This window comes from Diplotaxodon limnothrissa, linkage group LG3, assembly GCF_057381915.1.
Source record: "Diplotaxodon limnothrissa isolate DT_005_m linkage group LG3, D_limnothrissa_male_GT1.1, whole genome shotgun sequence".
In the NCBI taxonomy this organism is placed as follows: Eukaryota; Metazoa; Chordata; class Actinopteri; order Cichliformes; family Cichlidae; genus Diplotaxodon; species Diplotaxodon limnothrissa.
The window spans coordinates 5221527-5241827 of NC_140598.1; the positions used below are offsets into that span (position 1 = coordinate 5221527).

Below are 20301 nucleotides of genomic sequence, written 5' to 3' on the forward strand. Positions count from 1 at the left end.
CACTACAACACAGAACAAACACCATCCCCACAGACACAGCAGCCAGCGAAGCAGAAGAACTTCACATCAAGAAGGTCCTGAGTAAATGTGAACGCTGGTTTGAGGGCGGAGTCAAGGAGGCCATTTATGTGAAAAGGAAAGACCATCTCTGAATGGAGGAGGGGCCTAAGGGTACATTTGTCACCATCTTACAATGCTGTGATTGCAGCCATTCCCCAGCTCTCTGTGAACTGGACTCATGACCATTGATCAACAACCATTGATCAATGGTCCTGACAATATGCGTACCAATGATCAATGAACTGACCTCCCAGCCCATTGTTCCTTCAGTGGGCTGGTTTCAGTCATACAAATGTCCTGTTTATGAGATTGAAACCTGCAGTCAGCTGAGACTGAAGAAGTCACCTGATGATGATGAAACGTTTCTCCCACTGAAAACATCCAGATGAACAGAATCAAGCTTTTTGGGATTTACGTACCTGGATGATTGAGCATCAAGACACAACTCTGTGACTTTTCTCAGATGAATAAATCCTCTCCTCCAGCTTTGTTTACATCTACCAGCCCTGTGGCGCTGCCCAGGGAAATAATCTATGTGAGAGGTGGAAAGTCATACAGGTGTCTGCTCCTGCCTTCAGTTATTTTATCTACTGTGTGTCAACTGGCTGAACCTCCTCCAACTGTCTACTGTCTCCCTAAACTCAACAATGACTTAGTGATCTATCCATTCTCTGACCAAAGACATCCTGCTGCAGGAGGTTAACATAGCAGCCAATGATGATCCCACTCACTGTGAACAACACATTTGGACCTGATTTGCTGCTCTGGTTTACACGTGAACTTCCACTGCTGCTGTCACCAACTTGAGAGGCTCTACAGAAAAACTGGACTTGTCCATAAAAATCATAAACTACATTACAAGGACAGCATTGCTCAATCAACTCTAATTACTACTGACATGTTATCTCTTCTAACTAAGGTACAGACACTCAAACTTGCTGCTTTCAGTGAGAAGTCAAATGTCTGAATATGAGCTGGAAGCTGCTGAGAGTCCTCCTCCTTCCCGTGGGGTTTACTTTCTCTACTACTTTCACTATAAACACGCCCCTTTCATGCACCTGCAGAGGGCCACCAGCAGATGGAGCTGTCTTAAACAAATCCACTTGGATAGTTAGCTGTAGATGACTTTATCAGTATGATTGTAGGACTTTGAGTTATTCTTTAGATTTATTTAAACTCTTATATTGTGCACAAGCGTTGAGCGACCCATAATTTCTCTGTACTTTTCATAAGAGCAGCCAGACTTTCAGCTAGTTTTTCTTTGCTCTACAGGTTTTATGAAGGTGTGTCAAAGTTGTTCTTTGGACATTGGCTGCTTATTAAATCATTTTCAGTCCTCGTACAGGAACATTCTTCAAGCTAAATCCAAGTGTGTTAGACCAGAGTTAACCTGATAGATATGTGTGGGTGTGTAACTCTTAGAAGCTGATTGGCTGCTTTTTATGGGGGCTGGGTCTTTGGAAAGTGTTTTAGTAACACACCCTGAACTGCACACTTTAACAAACAACATGAGATTTTAACTGTAATGTAAAACTCATGTGATTCACTGTTATTAAGCACAAACACATCTATGGCCCTGTTTCCATTAGTAGCTGCTCAGATCGACTCACCACAGGTCACCACGACTGGACTGGATCCACTGGTTTCCATTACAGTTGAGGACCACCTAATGTGGTCGTCTCAATACAGCCGAGTGTCGACTAACATCATTAGTAAGTGCTAATGCTGCTAATTTCCATCATATTTGTCATTTATTGCTCAAAGTTATTGAAGAAACAGTTATTCAGCTTCATTCCCACTGATCTCGACTACAAACTGTTTCACTTTGGTTTCTGTTTAAAGCCTCGATGTTTAAAACGTTTCCCTGTGATCACATTTGCACCGTCTGATTTCAAAGTTTGTTTCTTTTGGTCATTTAGTCCACAGAGTCCTTGGTGTTCTGAAAGGGACCTATAAATAAATGCATTATTATTAATATTAAAGTAGTTGTTGTACATGTACAGACCATAAATATGGAGTCCAGCTGTGTTTGATGCTGCTGGGCAGACTGACCACTGGGAACCTCTGAGCTCTGCTGCTCCACTCTGTGGAGGAACCATGAAGGATTAGATCAACACAGGATAAAGATCCAGGAGTTTCTGCTCAAATAACTTCATCTGAATCAAGTCTGTCAAGTTTTAAACTCTCAGATTGTGAACATATCAGTAATTTTCAGTCTGTTTTCATGGACGTCCTTTCAGTGGTGATGTCAGGGATGATTTTGAAGAAGCTCATCAAACTGAACCATCAGCAGATCACTGCTCCAAAACCAGAACATGATCCGAGTCTCCCTCCACCACCAGAACACCAGCTTTACTAACGTGGTAGATCAGTGTAGTACAGATCAATAACTGATGAGTCATTTGATCAAAATCACTGAGTGCTTCACGTCTGATCCTCTGATGCTTCTGTAGACATTTTGCATATTTAATGAATGTCTGACAGTTTTACATTCATTCTATGAACACAGTGGAAATGTTGTGTTATAGTCTCCATGTTGTTTCCAGCATCATAAATTCTTCAGTTCAGAAAATTAGATTCTTTCTTCACAGCTGAAAAACAACAACATTTATTCTCTATTGAAATCTGCATCGTCCACTCCAAAGGTCACAATCTGAAGGTAACATCTGGTTTTGTTCCCTGTGGTTAACTCTGAGCATCAGTATGGTGGGATTTATCCACTACATCCACACCACTGTGGTTCAGTGTTGTCCTGATGGAGTAACAGCAGCCAGTATGATCCAGGCTTTAGCTGCTGGGTCTCTGTGTGACCTCTCAGACTGTTTAACAGATCAGACACAAAGAGAATCAGAGCAGCTCTGTTCTTTAAAGACAAACATGAACCCACTCAGGTCACACTTTCCCCACAGATATGAGCATCACTGTCCTCAAACAGCAAATGACCAAGTCGAACATTTGGATCTTTTCTCTTTCATTGTTTTCTTTTTAATGAATCTTTGTAACAATCTGAGGATGTTTCAGGTCATATTTATCCAGGAAACACAAACATGTAAAGGAGTCATCACAGCTCTCTGACCTCGTTGCTCCAGGTTCACCACTGAAGTATGGATTTTGACCTTTGGACCGGTCACTCCTCACAGACGGACAGCTGGACCCTGCAGACTGTGACCTCTGACCTCTGCAGACACAAACATGATTGAAGCAGCTGTGATCACACAGACTGCAGATAATGCAGCTGTTTCCTGTCAGTAACATCCTCTTAGATTAGAGTTCAGCTTTTTACAGGAAAACTGGACAAAACTGATTTTTGTTACAAACTCATTTTCATTTCCTCTCAGCTCACAAACACAGTCAGACAATCAACCAGAGTCAACACTGATTATAATGTCAGTGCAGAATTATTTCTGTTACTCAGTGAGTTCAGCTCTCTGACCTCGTTGCTCCAGGTTCACCACTGAAGGCTGGATTTTGACCTTTGGACCCGTCACTCCTCACAGACGGACAGCTGGACCCTGCAGACTCTGCTCTGTCCTCCTCTTCCTCCATCATCATCTTCAGTCAGTCTGAGAGGTAAACCACAAACACTCAGTGAGTTCACATTAACAGGAGGAACTGAGTTACAGTCGCTGACCTCTGACCCGTCATGTGACCATGAAACCAGGTCAATATGTCTGTAGGTTCAGTCATCCAGGTCATGTGATCTAAGGAGCTTGGAGAGAAAAGAGACGTCTTTAAGTTTCTGGAAGACGTTTCATCTGAGAAGCTTCTTCAGCTCTAAAACCAAACGGTGGAGAGTCCCAGATATTTAAACCTGAGAGGGAAAGAAAGCATGTCGCTGACCCACCACTGATGTTATTTCAAGGAGGAAACTGAGAGCCTTTGCACCAGGAGCACAAACATCAGCTCCAGAAATGATCCACTGATGTGTTTTTATTCCATGTATGAATGTTGTTATTGACAGAGATGACGTTTGTGTGTCAGTGATGCAGTGACTGTTGTTGTTACCTGTACAGGCTGGTTAGACTCTATGAAACAGATCATACAGATCTCTGCATGTTAGAAGAGACTATTAAAGGTCATGAATGAGACAAAGGCAGGGAGGCGTCCTTTACAGCTAAACAGCAGAGTGAGAGAACAGCCAGCACCTCTACATTTATCACATTATACAGCACATGTATGATACTGACAGGGATGAGAAGAATTTAGTGATTCTGATCCCATCATTGATATTACTTATTGATTCTCAGTAGCTCTGCTCTGACAGTCACCACCATCACTGAGCAGCATATCAAAGACATTTGTGCACATTAACTGCATGTTGTGGCTCAAATGTTTGTGCATGTTGGAGGCATTTCCTCTTTGTTGTGATCAGTGTTGGTCATTACTCAAAACAGTCATTATTACACATATTACACAGAACACTTTAATTAAAAGTAATGGAGTACGTTACTTCATTACTCCTCATAACATTACTTTGATGTTAAAATGAACAAATGAGCATGTAACAACATAAAGCTGAGGTACAGCCCCACACACCAACACAGATCCTGATGAGGCCACGTGATGTTTCTCTGAGTGTTTATGAACACAAATCAAAGATGAAACAGCACAAAGACACTTCAAAGTGATTCTACTGTAGAAACATGAACAGGTAGAAACCTGCAGCCTGACTGCTCATCACTTTGTTACCTGTTCAAGTTCAGCAGCAGCAGCTCACTTTATCACGGTGCTGGTCTGGGGTCAGTGTTTACTCAGCTTTAACCTCACTCTGGGTTCTTGGCTAGCTTAGCGTTAGCTTAGCATTAACATGCTGTCAGGTGTCTCGTGTGTAAATATTAATCACAGTGACAGTAAAGGAGGTAAAGGGCTGTGACGTCATCACGTACGCTGCGTCCTCTGTGGGCTCTGAGTGAACTCAAAGTACAAACTACAAGTACACAAACACGAACGTAGCTCAGAGTGGCGGACACACTCGGCCTCGTTGGTCCAGCTGTGAGTCCGTTACCGTGAACTATGGAGCGGCAGATTTGTGCTGAACTAAGCTGCACACAGCTGATGTTAGCCAGGAAACATTACACACTGACTTTAATGGAGAGACCGGAAATACAAACACACACAGTTTGTTGTGTGAAGAAATCAAACACGAGCTGAACAAACAGTAAAGTTCCTAAAGACAAACTGTTAAAGGAGGAAACAAAGCAAACTTACAGTTTCTTCACACACCAACAACAAGCTCCACTCCACGAAGTTCAGGAAGTGAAATTAAACTTTGAGGACACTCGGGAACATCGTAACACTGTGCTGCGTTCAAATAAACCTCGGAAATTCCAAACCTCTGGCAGGCTGTGATTTATTTCTGCTGGTTTTCCTGTTTGAAGCACAAACATCCGTCATCACTTTGTTGTTGTTCTTCCTGCAGCGTTTAAATATTTCAGCACTGAACTGATGTTTCTTCAAAGCTCATTTCAACCTGTTGAAGTCATGACTGAAAGTGCAGACTGAGAGTGGATCACATGATGTTTGAGGTGTGTCATGTGACATGTTCAGTATTGTCACACATGTCTAGATTGTCCCTGATATCATAACTGCTCAAACACTGATGATTATATTTGAAGAATTATTCCTGATGGCAGCAAAGTTTGAATGGAGCTCTCTGTCTGTGCTGATTTGTCGCCCTCTGGAGGTCAAAGCACAAACTGCATGATGTCACTGTAACCACCACAGTGACAGGAAGTGTTTTTATGACTGAAACACTGAAATGATGCTAACGGCTGTCGTTAGGCTCACTGACAGCAGTGCTGATGTGTTCATGTCAAACACTGGCTCAGGTCAGACTCCTTCATCCTTCTCCAGCGTGAGGCCGCCCTCAGACCCACAGGAGCTCTGACCTTTGACCTCCTGACCCTAACCATTTTAGTCTTGTTGCATCTTTAAATGCAAATCCATCCAAACTGTAGCCGAGCAAAAGAAGCTGGAAGTTGTTCTATGAATGATGTTGTTGAAGGAGCTTGGAAAGAAAAGCGTCTGGACTTCTTTAAGTTGCTTGAAGATGGACATGGACGTCTTAACACCCACTCACATCCTGGGACATTTGATCACAGGAAATCACATGATAGCGTGGGGCTAGATCTCACAATGGGTTCACCCAAGACCTTGGCTGATTGAGACCCACACCCGTTTTCACGGAGGAGGAGGAGTTTCACATCCTGAACATGTGACAGCCTGGTTTAAAGGGACCAAAAGTAACTGGACACCTGATTCAGTTCAGGTTTATTCATCCGCTCCAAACCACAGCAGCAGTCACCTCCAGGGAACCAGCTGATCCATGTAACTGGGGACAGACCACAGCCCAGAGCACTGGTTCATGATGTGTTTGTGGACTGTAGGTTGTTTGGATAGAGATGAGATGTACTCAGCAGTCTGTCTCTAATGTTTAATGAAATGTTCTGAAGATGATAATAACTTGTGATTTTCTTTTGAATGAATCTTTAATCGTGTTGTAGGGCCTCTGACTCTCATGAAGATTTTCACATCAATGTGCTTTTCACAAAGATATTAACAATGAAAATGACGTGCAGCCCTGAACTACACTCAAAAAAATGAAACGTTGACTTTAATTAAAATTATTTTGTCAACAGGTTCCACGAAATTGCATTATGTTAGTTTAAAGCAAAATCTTTAGTTGATCTAATTTAAAAAAAATACTTAAGATTAACAAGAGATATTTAAGACTAACTAAATCAAGTTATGTTGTATGAACATAGATGATTGTTAGATTATAATATTATTTTATGCCATGTTATACCCCTAATTAAAGATTGTGAATTATTATGTAGTTTTAGTTTGCATTATTCTCCTGAATTAGAAGAAGCTGATAACTATTGCATTAGTTAAACTGATTTGCATTACATTAAACTGTTGACTTATTGTGAATGAATGATATTGTTTTATGATGCATTATACTGCTGAGTTATAAGAAATACTGTTTGCAGAAAGTCATCGCCTTATTTGTCTGATTAGAAGAGAACATGCTGGAGTTTTCTGCCCCATCTCACCAGGAGCAGATAAACAGGGAGCCAAGGTCGTAGCTTAGGCGCCGTGTGAGAGAGAGCATGTGAATGTTTAGGCTTTTATGATAAGGTGGAGACACCAGAGGCTATAAGAGTTTGAGCAATACTCCACCATTTTGAGATCTGAGGCTGTCTGCATCAGTGTCCATCTCCCACGTGTGTGATCATTAAAATCATCGTTTGACTCAACCCGACCGCACCAGTGTTGTTATTGTGGTTTTTCTCTTGTCTCCATCCCCAAATATTTTGAACCTTAACAATGATATATTTACAGGTTAGATAGTTTAGATTAGTTACTTCAACACATTTCTTATTTGTGGCAGTAAAATGTTAAATTTAAGTTATATTAATTCAAATATTATATTTTCAGCCACCTTGTGCTTTACTAATTAGTTTTACATAAATCTATTTTGTCAACAGGTTCCACACAAATGAATTAAGTACATCCAACTTATTTTTAAAATTTCTTTTATTGCCAACACATTCAGTGAGCATTTGTGTAAACCCAGTCCAAAATAAAACACAACAGCTCATTAGGGTTAGTAATTAACAGTATGTAGACAGATGCAACATCAAGATTTTAAATTAAATGTCTGTATCTGCCAGAAATAGAAGAAAAAAAACATTGAAGACCACATAACACATTGATAAGATGACACTCAATTTGGTAAAGTAAATCCGTTGGGCATCTTTCTTTGCCTTTAGACAATAATTCTGATGGCAAAAGAGCCAAACGGGACAGGCAAAAAAAAAAAAAAAAAAAAGATAAGATGACACTTGAGTTATGCACATGTGATGCTAGTAAGGTCTGGAGTGTTTTTTCTTTTAGTGTCTAAAATGAATAGCAAAGTAGCTATTTGCAATGATTGCTTAGGGTCAGTCCAGTAACACAACGCCAATGAAGTGCTTTCCTTTAACAATGCAAAGTGAAGTGTCCACCTCAACAGCCACAATTAAAAAAATTAATGTAATAATAATAACAATAATAATAATAAATAGTCCACTGATATTAGCAACCAAAGAAAATTATATCACCATCCCAAATAAAACTTTAATAAAACTTGCCAACATTATGGTCTAACAATAAAACAGCTTGTCAGCGTTCAGTTTTGTTGCAACAGCACAGCAGTAACCATTTAACACTTGCCACTGTCAACGTTTATTTTACCAGTGTTTGGGCAAAAAGCTTGAGTTGTAAACATTTTAACATGGAAACAATTGTTCGTCTTTAAAAGTCCGCAAAATATACATTCATCCTGTATTCCTAACTTACCCTTATTCTTAATATGTATTGCAATTACCTTTACAATGCACACAATGTAGCACAATGGTGCAGTATCATCTCTCAATTAAATCCCCCCCCCCCAAGAGTAAAATCTCTTAAATTGTAGTAGTTTACAAACTTTTCAAAATGTTCTAAATTTCTCTTAAATGTAATTTTCCCTTTATCTGTCATTTACATATTACCATTTTATTCCCATTCAGCCTCCGAAAAACTTCTGTCCATCTGACAGAACATTCATCAACCAAATTAAGGGTTGGCTTATTCATTCAGTTTATTCTTGAGCATCTGTACCTTGGTCAAGAGTATGCTGACATACAGATGAAGGAAGAGCTTCTGAAGTACTTCAAAGAAAGCTTTCAGTCTCGAGGTTAACTGAGATTCAGTGCATATATCCCACCCATTAAGAGTGCACATGCAGAGGCCAGGTCTTCCAGGTCATGCAGGACACACTAGATGGTTATACCCACATCGGCTGGAGGAGTGCTGGCATCAGCTCTTTCGATGGTAAAGATAGCAAGGGTAATTTGTTCCAGCTCCCTCTGAACAGCTGTAGCTTAGACACAAAAACATAGAAAAATGGCATCCAGTTTAATGAAGTAAACACAATATTAGGAACATGCACCCCAGTGGGCCACTATTTTAGACTACAGATTCAACAATAAATATAAATAGTTTGGGTATACAAGAAGATTTCCCAAAACATTTAAACAGGTTCCATGCAAATTACAACAACAACATTACAACATGCAACAACATAAGTTATTCAAAATTGGGTTTAATACAGATAAAAAACTAAACTAAAATTACCAACCAATTATTCTTTGAAGAGGATGCTTGGGTCTTCATTCAGGTAAAAAGGTAGTGCCCTGAGGACACACTCCCTCCCCTTTTCAATACTTTCCTTCTGCAGAGAGTGGCAGAGATACAGGAAGAGAGAACAGAAATACTTTAGGATGACACAAACTCACATTATACACAAAATGAATGACATATCCACTGCACAGATAGACATGTACACAAGACCAACTAATCATCACATGGACATGAATAGTTAACCTGTTGGGCAGGGTTTCCACCACAATATATATGTCCATAATGGAGGTAAAGACAAACTAATACATCATCTTTTTTGCATTCAAAAACTGATCTTTAACATAAAAACATTCACTTCTGGTTTAACCCGAAATTGAGGGATCAAATTTTACATATGTTTAGGTAATTTAAGTTTTCCAACGTTTTGAGTACCAAACTTTGTCTTGCTTAATATAAATGTAAGTGCACTGTGCAGCTACCATACACTAGCTGTTTAAATTTGAAAATGATCTTATTAGCCATAATATTTTGCTACCAACAGAATAACGCACCTGTGTGGCTGGGGCCAAAGTTTGTCTAATTTTCTTCCCGGCAACGCCTCCTTTTTTCTTGAAGACTTTTATGAGCTGGTCACTGGTGTATTGGTCAAGTTGTGTAAAAAGCCTTGGAACATGTGCAGCAGTAGTAATCCTCACATATTCTGCTTCCACCTGAAAACATATCAACAAACACAACATACTGTACTGTAAATATACATACTATATGTACACATATACAAACTAAAACTAATGTAGTAAGACCTCATTAAAGCTATAATTTTAACACAAACATTTACACAAAATGCTAATGGAGCCATTACAGCTTTTATTGTTATTTATCAAGTTCCAAAAAATACTGATCACAGCTGATCTGAAAAGAATTTCATGCCTCAGGCCCTTGAACTGCAACCTTTACAGTGGTTCAGATCTGGAGACGAAATAACAGGGGCATGGGATGGGTCACTAAAGAAAACTTAACTTATAAAACAGTTTTGTTTTTAAAAGTTCACATACCACATACAAGCTCAGCAGTACCACATACACCACATCAGTATAGGAGGGAGCAGGTAAAGGCAGGATCTGAGATTTATAAAGTAAAACAAGAAATTCATTACTTAATTTCAAGAAGCAAATTATTGTTTGAATTACAACTAAATAAAATACTACTCAGAAGAAAAGCAAGAGATTGACACTGCCATGTGCTAACTTTCTATAGAAGCAATTATCACCAGGTCTGTCCACTCATATGTCGTGAATAATTTTATTTAAAAACTTAAGTGTGTGATTTAACAAACTGTAATTTATAACTATGTTGATATGTATAACTCCGCTAGGAAACATGCTGTATTTACAGACCATTTTTACATAATACAGATTACTGATAGAGCATAACAATGGTGTCACAGTGGCTTTCGCCCTTGACTTTTTGGATTTTAAATGTCACTTTATGCTATCCTTGCTATCCTATTCGATATTTACGACTCTTGGATTACAGAAAAGGAATCCCAAGAAAGCAAATGAAAAAATAACCCCTTGAAAAAATAAACCCATGAACCCCTGTAGCTAATCCCTTAATAAAACAAAAAAACATGTCCAGGACCCAGTAAAACTAATGTAGAACAAGCGCACGCAAACGATATAACATGTCTTGTAAGACAAATGCAAAATATAACCATGCTCGACATATAGATACTACACAACATAGTCAAAGAAAAAAATGGTCTTACCTCTCAAAGAAACAGCAGCTTGGCGCCAAAACAACGTTTTTAAGTTAAATTTGAAGTCTTGCGCATGAGCAGGCCCAAGCCGTGAAACCTTCTTGTTCTTCGCGGTTTCATTACAACTGTTTTTGCATTACTGCCACCTTGTGGATATACAAGGTATATCGATCCTAATTGACTTGACTTAAATGTTATGCCATCAAGTAACACATTAGTATTATGTACGTTGAATAATAGACACAATTACATAGACTTGATTAGAAAAACATATGTTAACTTAACAAAAACATATATTTTAAGTAAAATGAAAATAAATAATTAATATACACTGAACAATCCACCTCATTCATTTTTTTGAGTGTACCACATTGGTGAGGAAATTCTGCTGAAAGCTGCAGAGAACAAGAACCTGATGTATAAGGGTTTTTAAAATAAACATCCTCCAGATTTCCCTCCCTCTGTTGGAAACGCAGAGCCGCATTTGCAAATATGAGAGGAAGACTACGTGGGATGACCGGCGTCAGGTACAGACTGCTATACCCTGCAAAGCTGTTAGTGACCCATGGTGATGTGAGGAAAAGCTTTAGCGATCCCAAAGAGACCGTAGACTACGCGGAGAAGCACCTCTCCCACCCACCTTCAAATGTATTAAAAGCAAGGATATATCTATATGTCTAACGCTGACACAGCACTGTGTTTCTTCTTTTCCCTTTATATTCCATGTAAAGGTGAATATGGAGCGTTTATGGAGCTCGTTTATTGACCAGCTGTCAGTTAGAAGGTAAGAGTTACTAGGTTAACAGAGGTTAGCAGTAACAGTACGGGGAAGTATATTGTGTTGTTCTTTTGTTGGTTTTTATTTTATCCTACTTTACTTTGTTATTTTGATTTTACCTGTTGTGAGTGCTTCCCGTAATTCTCCTTTTTCTTGCGCCGCTGCGGCCAGAGTTCACAACATTACATATTTTTGTATCTATAAAGAGGAAGCTGACACTCTCCAGACTTTATCAAAGGTGTGAGCGTCACAGCAGAGGCCTTTGTGTCAACGTAGCTGAAGACAAAACACAGAAACACATGAAGGAGATTTTCCTGGCCTGGATTTTATACAAATATTCTGCAGTACATCAAAAATGAAAGAAAACCATTAGTCAACATATGAACATCACCTCTGAAGTTACAGAGCTTTGATTGGAGACACAGCTGAGCGTTTTGCATTTTGCATAATTAATTACATAATTAATTATGTAACCATAATTAAATGGTTACATCATCTTTAAAGTCCCCAGAGATCAGGAAAAGGGCCTGAGGGTGCTGTGTTTGGAGTCTGCTGGTTACAGTGTGCAGGACCTCACAGGCTGCTGCAGCGTTAGCAGAGGGCGGGACATACACAGCTATCATAATCACGTGTGTAAACTCTCGTGGTAGATAGTACGGTCTCATGCTAACCGCTAGCAGCTCAATGTCCTTACAGCATAGCGTCTCTTTGATAGAGAAATGCCCAGAGTTACACCATCTATCGTTCACAAACACAGCCAGACCCCCTCCTCCCTTCTTACCACTCTCCGCTGTTCTGTCATAAGAGGCTCAGCAGCTAAAGCAGCACACCTGGGTCTGCCAGCCTATTAAAAGCAGCCCTTTGCTTCACCTGCTTCACTAAACATTATTATTTTAAGCAGAGTGGTGTGATTTATGTAGGCATTGCTGTGTGACAGGAGGACTTTTCTTGCACACCCACCAAATGAGGGCGCACATGCTTCCACGCCCACTGGTGACTGCACACATCCTTTCAAGGAAGCATTTCATTCATCCCTAACAAATGGAACAAAACACTGTGCAGCGTGTTCAGGTTTGAACGTGGCCCTGGCCTCTCTCTGCATCCACCTGGCACATGCAACACACATCCACTCCCTGCTGAACTGCTTGTATTTGATGTGTTGAAGTTTTGGTAAAGTTTGAATAAATTCCACTTTATTTATAGGAACATTTCATCTGTGGACTCCTGCTTCCCCTCTCCTTGAGCCAGTTTGTGACGGGAACATGACATAAGAAAAGTAATTTATCCCTTTTTGATTCTGTGTATCTGGCGCTCATCCAGTGAGTTCACACTTGGCAGAAACAGACTGAATTTGTCTGGAGAACTTTGGCTTCAGCCAAGTTAGATAAACACACTGTGTCTCTGTCAAAACAGCAGTGTAGTTGTGGCACCCCTGTGAGGGAATGACCACATGAATATTATTTTGTGTAAAACACTCATGTAACGGGACATTTTTCATTGCTATATGTATTTATTTTCAGTTTCTTTAAGAGGATAGAAAATCCATGTAACAGGGATTCATTTTATGTTAGAAAGCAGTGAGGGCGGAACTTTGGTGCTTGCTCCGGGGTTTCGGGGAGCAGTAAGTGGAGCCCACCTTCCGCTGCTTCCTCAGACACGTTCTGGAGGAAAGCAGAGACGCATCGTGTCTTCCTTACTCTGCTCTTCACCTGCTTTTACAGGTCGGTACACGGTGCTCGCACCGAAAATGTTGTTTATTGTCACCATGGTTACCCACGTTAATGTGAATGGGAGAGTTAAGGCGGTCCGCCAAAGTTATTTATATGTAAACACGGGAGAAAACCCGAGGAGTGTCCCGCGCGACCGCACCGCGAGCCCGCTCGTTAGGTGGAGCGCTCGTGAAGCAGAGTCAGTGCGCTCCTATGCTCTGTGCAAACGTGTTGTAATGCTCCAATCAAATCAGTTCTGTGAGATGTGAATGTTAATAGTTCTGTTAAAGTGACTGAGTAGATTAGCTAGTGTAACACAAGCACTCTGAGCAACTCTGTGTAGCTAACAGAGGCATTCATGGGTTGATTCAACAAGCTGTGTTTCATGATGCACTAAATAGTGATTTTGCCAGTAAATTACTGGAGGGAACAAATGTAATGTATTTACCAATGCTGTTATTGAATAGAACTGTTTAGCCAGTAAGACACTGCAGAAGACAATGTGATGTGTTTATTGATATGATAAAAGGATGTAGCTGTTATGGAAAGAAGTGTGAACTTGAGAAACTGAACCAGTTAAAAAGAGTATATTTCACTGATGTTGTGAAATAAGTAAATGTAATTGATGTGAATGAGGAACCAGCTGAACAGTATATTGAAAGCTCATGTTTAGTGTTTTATAGCATTTATTTGTGTGAAATAAATCAGACTCAGACACGTTCTGGAGGAAAGCAGAGACGCATCGTGTCTTCCTTACTCTGCTCTTCACCTGCTTTTACAGGTAACATATTTGTCATCGAGGTCTTCATCCTTGGGACCCGTAACATAGTAACTTCTTCATTGTTATACTTCTATAGTTTTCCCATTTTGTGAGCTGTGGATGTGGAAAGTGTCTCAGTGACACATCCACATGAAAACGGCGTTACCTTCGTTCATTTGCACGTCAAATGAACGAGCTGTTTGGACTTTAACGTCACAGCTGATGCTTCGATACTCGAACTCAAGAGTTCAGCTTCCACTCAGAGGTACAAGTACACACAGCAAAGATAAACGTGTACACAAGGTGGAACCCACAAGTGCACAGCTCCAACCAGAGATGGGCAGTAATCCGATTACTTTTTCCAAGAAACGAGTAAAGTGAGGGATTACTATTGCAAAAAAGGTAATTAGATTACTGTTACTTTCCCGTAAGCACGCTGCGTTACTGCGTTACTAAAACCGCAGCTGTGTGCAGATGAACAATGGATAATCTATCGAGTGTGGAGAGAGTGTGAGCGTGCAGCGTTTAAAGCGTGGAAGCACTGACCTTACTTTGAGTTTGACTCTGTAAAAAGTGACAGAAACATTAGCATCCGCTGTTCACTGCGTGGGAAGACAACATGCTCACTCACTATGTGTTAATGGGCATGCTTATTTACAGAGGTGTGGACTCGAGTCACATGACTTGGACTCGAGTCAGACTCGAGTCATTAATTTTATGACTTTAGACTTGACTTGAAAAAATGTTCTAAGACTTGTGACTTGACTTGGACTTTTACACCAATGACCTGGGACTTGAATTGGACTTGAACCGGTTTACTTGAAAAGACTTGATATTTCACCCCAAATATAAAATTTAACATGCATATTATATAGAGATTGAAAATGTGACGTCATTCACGGGTAGAACCGCAAAGGATTCTGGGAACTCGTGGCAAGCGGTACTAGCGCACGCAGGCTTTCAATTAAAATCAGTTATACAGCGATAAAAAGAAACACAAAAATGTCAAGAAGCTGTTGTATTATTAACTGCAATAGCCGGTCGCATGACAGCCACGGGAAGCCGACGGGTAAAGAGATCAGTTGTTATCGGATTACGTCGTTGAAGAGAAATTGTTCGAGCCATGTTTCCGAAGTGACAAACAGGCGACGGATGGCCTGGATTGCAGCCATTCAAAGACCAAATATAACGTCCCAGAACGCTCCAGCTCACAGGTTAGTCTGCTCCAAGCATTTCCACAAAGGTCAGTCTGCTGTTGTAGTTAATGCGTCATTTTCATAACATAATTGGTGATATAGGTTACAAGCAAGTCTGGCGCTGAACAGAAATTGTCGCGCTATGCTCCTTTGTTTATTGTGCATAAATAGTGAATTGTCCTGACACAATATTGCGTTTCGCTTCTGTTATTATGGCACATTGACAAAAACATATACTTTTATTCACAGGATAAAACAGTTGTTTTGTATCACTAATTGCCCAGTGCGATTACAGCATACAGTATTATTGTCACTGCTACATTTCTGTGATGCTACCAGAAATTATTTCCACTACTAATTAATTACCGTTGAGCTCAAAGGTCCTATTAATAAACGGTTAAGGAATGTGTATTTATGAAGACAATTTGTGAGACTGGTAAACTTATGATACGTACGATGGTCTTTCGTTCTACACGGTGCATTTCAAGGTCCTGCACCCATCTGTCGGTAAACTGTACCTGGGCTTGTTGCAGTGACCTGAAGTTACTAAACTTCATGAGTGTATGCGCTCACTCCAAGAACCGTATGATTATAAATATGCATATAAATATGCTACAATGAGATAGCTGACTTCATCTAACTAGCAAATGCTGTCCAGGCTACGTTGGTGATGCAGTTTTTTTTTATATGTATGATATTTTTGTCATGCGATTTTAAAGCCGGTCCTACAACCGCATCCAAGAATAACATGCAGCTTATCTCAGAACTGTCGGTGAAAACTATTCTTGGAGCTAGGTTTAATTGAGCTGCATTTTAAAGAGGTGCAATTTCACAATTTGTGTATATTTTCTAAGTTCACTATTTTGTCATGTGTTGAGAAAAACAGATTTAAAAATTACATGGTCTAATATTTACATTTAGCATAACTGCAACATGCTTTTTTTCGTTTTTTTTTTTAAAGACTCGAAAGGACTTGAAATTCAAAATTTCAGACTTGTGACTTGACTCGGACTTTTACACCAGTGACTTGAGACTCGACTCTGACTTGCCTGACATTACTTGAGACTTGACTTGAGACTTGAGGATAAAGACTTGAGACTTACTCGAGACTTGCAAAACAATGACTTGGTCCCACCTCTGCTTATTTATAACTTTGATAAAATGTCATAAAAATAATTCCATGCCAGCTCACCATTGGTGATCAGGTAGTTTCTGTTCCAGTTCCAGTCCCATAAATCATGAAGCTTGCTGCCAGAAAAGCTTCAAATCTCCTTTGAAAGCTGTTTGTGGTCTTGATTGTGGGAGCTTCAGTTGTCTGACTCCAGCTGCCACACAGTGCTCACTGATATCATTTGCAAAAACCCCAGTGTGACAATATTTATCAGTGAAGCAGAAATCAGGAAGTGACGACTTTTCTTTGAACATTTGCTAAGGCTAAGCTGTGCTTTCTACCACAGTTGGGAATTTCCTGGTTTACAACAAATTATTGTGTCAACACCGCATAAGATTTCAAACTACAGGAAAATCACTGGAGTTATAAGAGGCAGACAACGACACACACACCACATGCATGCTGTTGCTATTTATTGTGGATTAACCTGTCAAGGGCAAGAACAAAATAATTCTGCCTCAAATACAGGAAATCATAGCTTTCCTGTATTTCCTCCATTGTTGGCATGCTGGTTAGTGCTGTTGCTCCACAGTAAGAAGGTCCTGGGCTAAATTATCCATGAATGTAAACGGCTGTGTGTTTCTATCTGATAGACTGGTGAGCTGTCCAGGGTGTACCCTGCCTGGTAACCTATCACTTCAGGGTTATTTCCCAGCCCTGCTGCAACCAGGATAGAGATAGGAGGATGGTAGTTGTTGTAGACCCATTCAATTTCAATTGAAGGATTAAAATGTTCCAGGAGCTCAACTTACTCCATCTGAACATGTTTCAATCGTGTTTTATGAACACAACATGCAGCTTTACTGAATATGAAAAGGTTGTGTTGATTTAACTCAGTTGTTTAAGTTTCTGCCAAAGCAAAACCTTTGTGTGCAACCAGTGTCCACTATTGAATCAAGTAAATCCAACATGTTTTTGTCAGTGCAAAAGGAGTTACGGTGCCTGTATTCCTGCACAATATTGTCCCGGGAGGGAGGAAAACTTTCTGGTGAAGTTTTGGTTGATTTTTGGGTTTTGCTTGACACTAGGTTGATTTTATCAGTGAGGTTTGGATTGTTTTCTTTCTCTAAGAGAGAGAAAGATGGTTTTATGCTTGGACATGTTTGCAATGGGCCCCAGTATTTGTTACTTTATTAGTATTTTATTGGTTGCGTTTGTTTGTGCTTTTGTTACAGTGCACTGAGATAAGAACATCTGAGAGGTGTGATCCACCGGTGGTGATATTTTGGTATTTTGTGAGTTCCCGATTTAACAAATCAGCTCTTTAATCCAGACCTGAGAGGTTGAACTTTAAAGCGCTATAAAATATTCTTACTGGAAACAGTGGCAAAGTGTTTTTCTCCATGATTATAATGGGCTTGGGAGAAATTCACTTATATGTGACATTGATCACATGAGAAGTCCTGAGGCTAAAAGGATTGCAGCGAGTCAATCCAGTCCAAAAACAAGGAGCTGTTTTCCTTTAAAATGATGACGTCATCTTGCTGGTGATGGAGGCTCGAATAGGCTGCGCGTGAGACTCCATTATCAGCAATATCTGGTATGAATGTGTGTGGATGTATGCATGTGACTGGACTGTGACGGACTGACGACTAAAAGTTTAACTGACTTGATACTGAGACAAAAACGGTGCCGACTTTAGGATTAGTGAATGTCCACAACAATTCACCCAGCCTGTAGAAGAAGGGTGGAGGTTTTGTCTTGTTTTGTTGTTGCAGGAGTAGAAGGATGACAGAGACTAAAGGGGGAGGCTGTAGCTTCACATGAGTGTGAGCTGCAGACTGAACCCTTTGGTTGCTAATGTTGAGTCACTGATGTTTGCATTAAGAAAATTGTGTTTTATTAGCTGTGTTTTAATTAAGGTATCACATTATATTGTTGGGAATGTTAAATGCTAAAGTGAAGAAAAGCTTTGATTTCACTCATGACTGAACATGTTATTATTAACCATAGCAGGCCACTGTAAAGAGTCAATTAACTGTTATAGAGGAAAAAAAAAGGCCAAAAACTCTGTTAATACCTATGAATAACAGGCAATGATAGACTTGTCACATTCAAAATAGAGATATGTAATAACAAACACGGGTCCGTGTCATTTAGGTTCTCCATTGAAATAGTCAATCATTTAGAAAAGTAGAATATATATATATATATATATATATATATATATATATATATATATATATATATATATATATATATATATATATATATATATATATATATATGTCTCAACGCTGTTTCTCAATAATATTAAAAACCTAAAAACTATTGTTGTGGAAGATAGAAGTCACTGTGACAGCCCTCTGACTGTGGAGGACGTTTGTAATCCTATTTCTGCACTTAAGGCCAACAAATCTCCCGGCACAGATGGTTTAACTGCAGAGTTTTATGAATCATTTTCTAATCTCCTGGCTCCGTTCTTACTGCAGCTTTTCATAGGAAGTGTAGAGAATAACATCCTCCCTCCTACTCTTGCTCAGGGTCTCATAACACTTATTCCAAAGCCAAACAAAGACTTACTTCTTATTGATAATTGGAGACCCATCTGTCTGCTCAATGATGACTATGAGATTATGGCTTTAGTACTTGCTAACAGAATGAAAGAGTTCTTGGACACAATTATCGATGAGACACAATCAGGCTTTATGAGAAACAGACACCTTTCTAAGAACATGAGACTGGTTTTAGATCTACTTGATTACTCTGATTTGGTATCTGACTATAGCTTCATTCTCTTCCTGGATTTTTAAAAGGCTTTTGATACAATTGAACATCAATTTATTTTCCACTCTTTGGAAAAATTTGGCATTTTTCTGTAAAGCTATCAAAACCTTGTACACGAATGGCAATAGCTCAATTAAAATGATTAAGACTCCACCCCGAGATTTGACCTGTTATACAAGGAATCAGCACAGCTGATAAGGAGCTCATCATCAGCCAGCTAGCTGATGACACCACACTCTTCTTGAAGAATGCAAATCAAATCCGTCCAGCCCTTAGTGTTATTAGTGATTTCTCTGAGGCATCTGCTTTATGTCGAAATCTAAAAAATGTGAATTACTAGCAATTAAAGGCTGCACTGCAAATGCTCTCTGTAACATTTCTGTTAAACAAGAAGTCACATATCCAGGACTGTTAATATCCAAAGACCAAAAGTCAAGATGCTCGTCAAACTTGTCAAACAGTGTTGGGGAATTCTCAATGGTGCTTGGTGCCATACCCTAAGGGACTTTAATGTCACAGGAACTTGGTAACAGCAATAAGAGAATACGTAGTTTATTCCAAGAACATATCATGTCTCTCCCATATATAGAATATCTTACTGGAACCGACATGTTCCAGATATCACCTGGAAGACAGTCTGGATGATCCCATAAATATCTAATTGTGAACAAGGTGAAGGAAATCTCATATAAAATTCTTCATAAATGTTACCCAGCCAGTCACTATATGGTAACATTTAAAAGAGACATAAATACTAATTGAACTTTCTGTGGGGATCATCCAGAAACTGTGGCACATCTCTTTTGGTTCCTCTACACAGAGATTCTGGAAGAATTTAGCAGTTTTGTTATTGTCTATAGTTTAAGGGAGTTTTCTTTACGATTGCAAAATGTTTTATTCTGTTTCTTTAAGTTCCCCAGGAAGAATGATAAATGTTTTTTTATAAAAAATTTGTTAATACTTTTAGCTATTTTAT

The 20301-nt window shown here is 39.5% G+C and overlaps 2 protein-coding genes across 2 annotated transcripts in view; one reads left to right on the forward strand and one right to left on the reverse strand.

Moving 5' to 3' along the window:
* Nucleotides 1–3609, reverse strand: part of LOC146634314 (NLR family CARD domain-containing protein 3-like) — a 494998-nt gene extending 491389 nt beyond the window's left edge. Inside the window, exons 1-3 of the mRNA XM_085376682.1 lie at nucleotides 3494–3609; nucleotides 3137–3238; nucleotides 2066–2144 (exon numbers count right to left, since the gene is read on the reverse strand). Coding sequence (XP_085232808.1) covers nucleotides 2066–2144; nucleotides 3137–3238; nucleotides 3494–3609 — 297 coding nt within the window. The remainder of the gene's footprint in view (nucleotides 1–2065; nucleotides 2145–3136; nucleotides 3239–3493) is intronic.
* Nucleotides 1–20301, forward strand: part of LOC146634319 (protein NLRC3-like) — a 580191-nt gene that overhangs the window by 120062 nt on the left and 439828 nt on the right. The window lies entirely within an intron of this gene.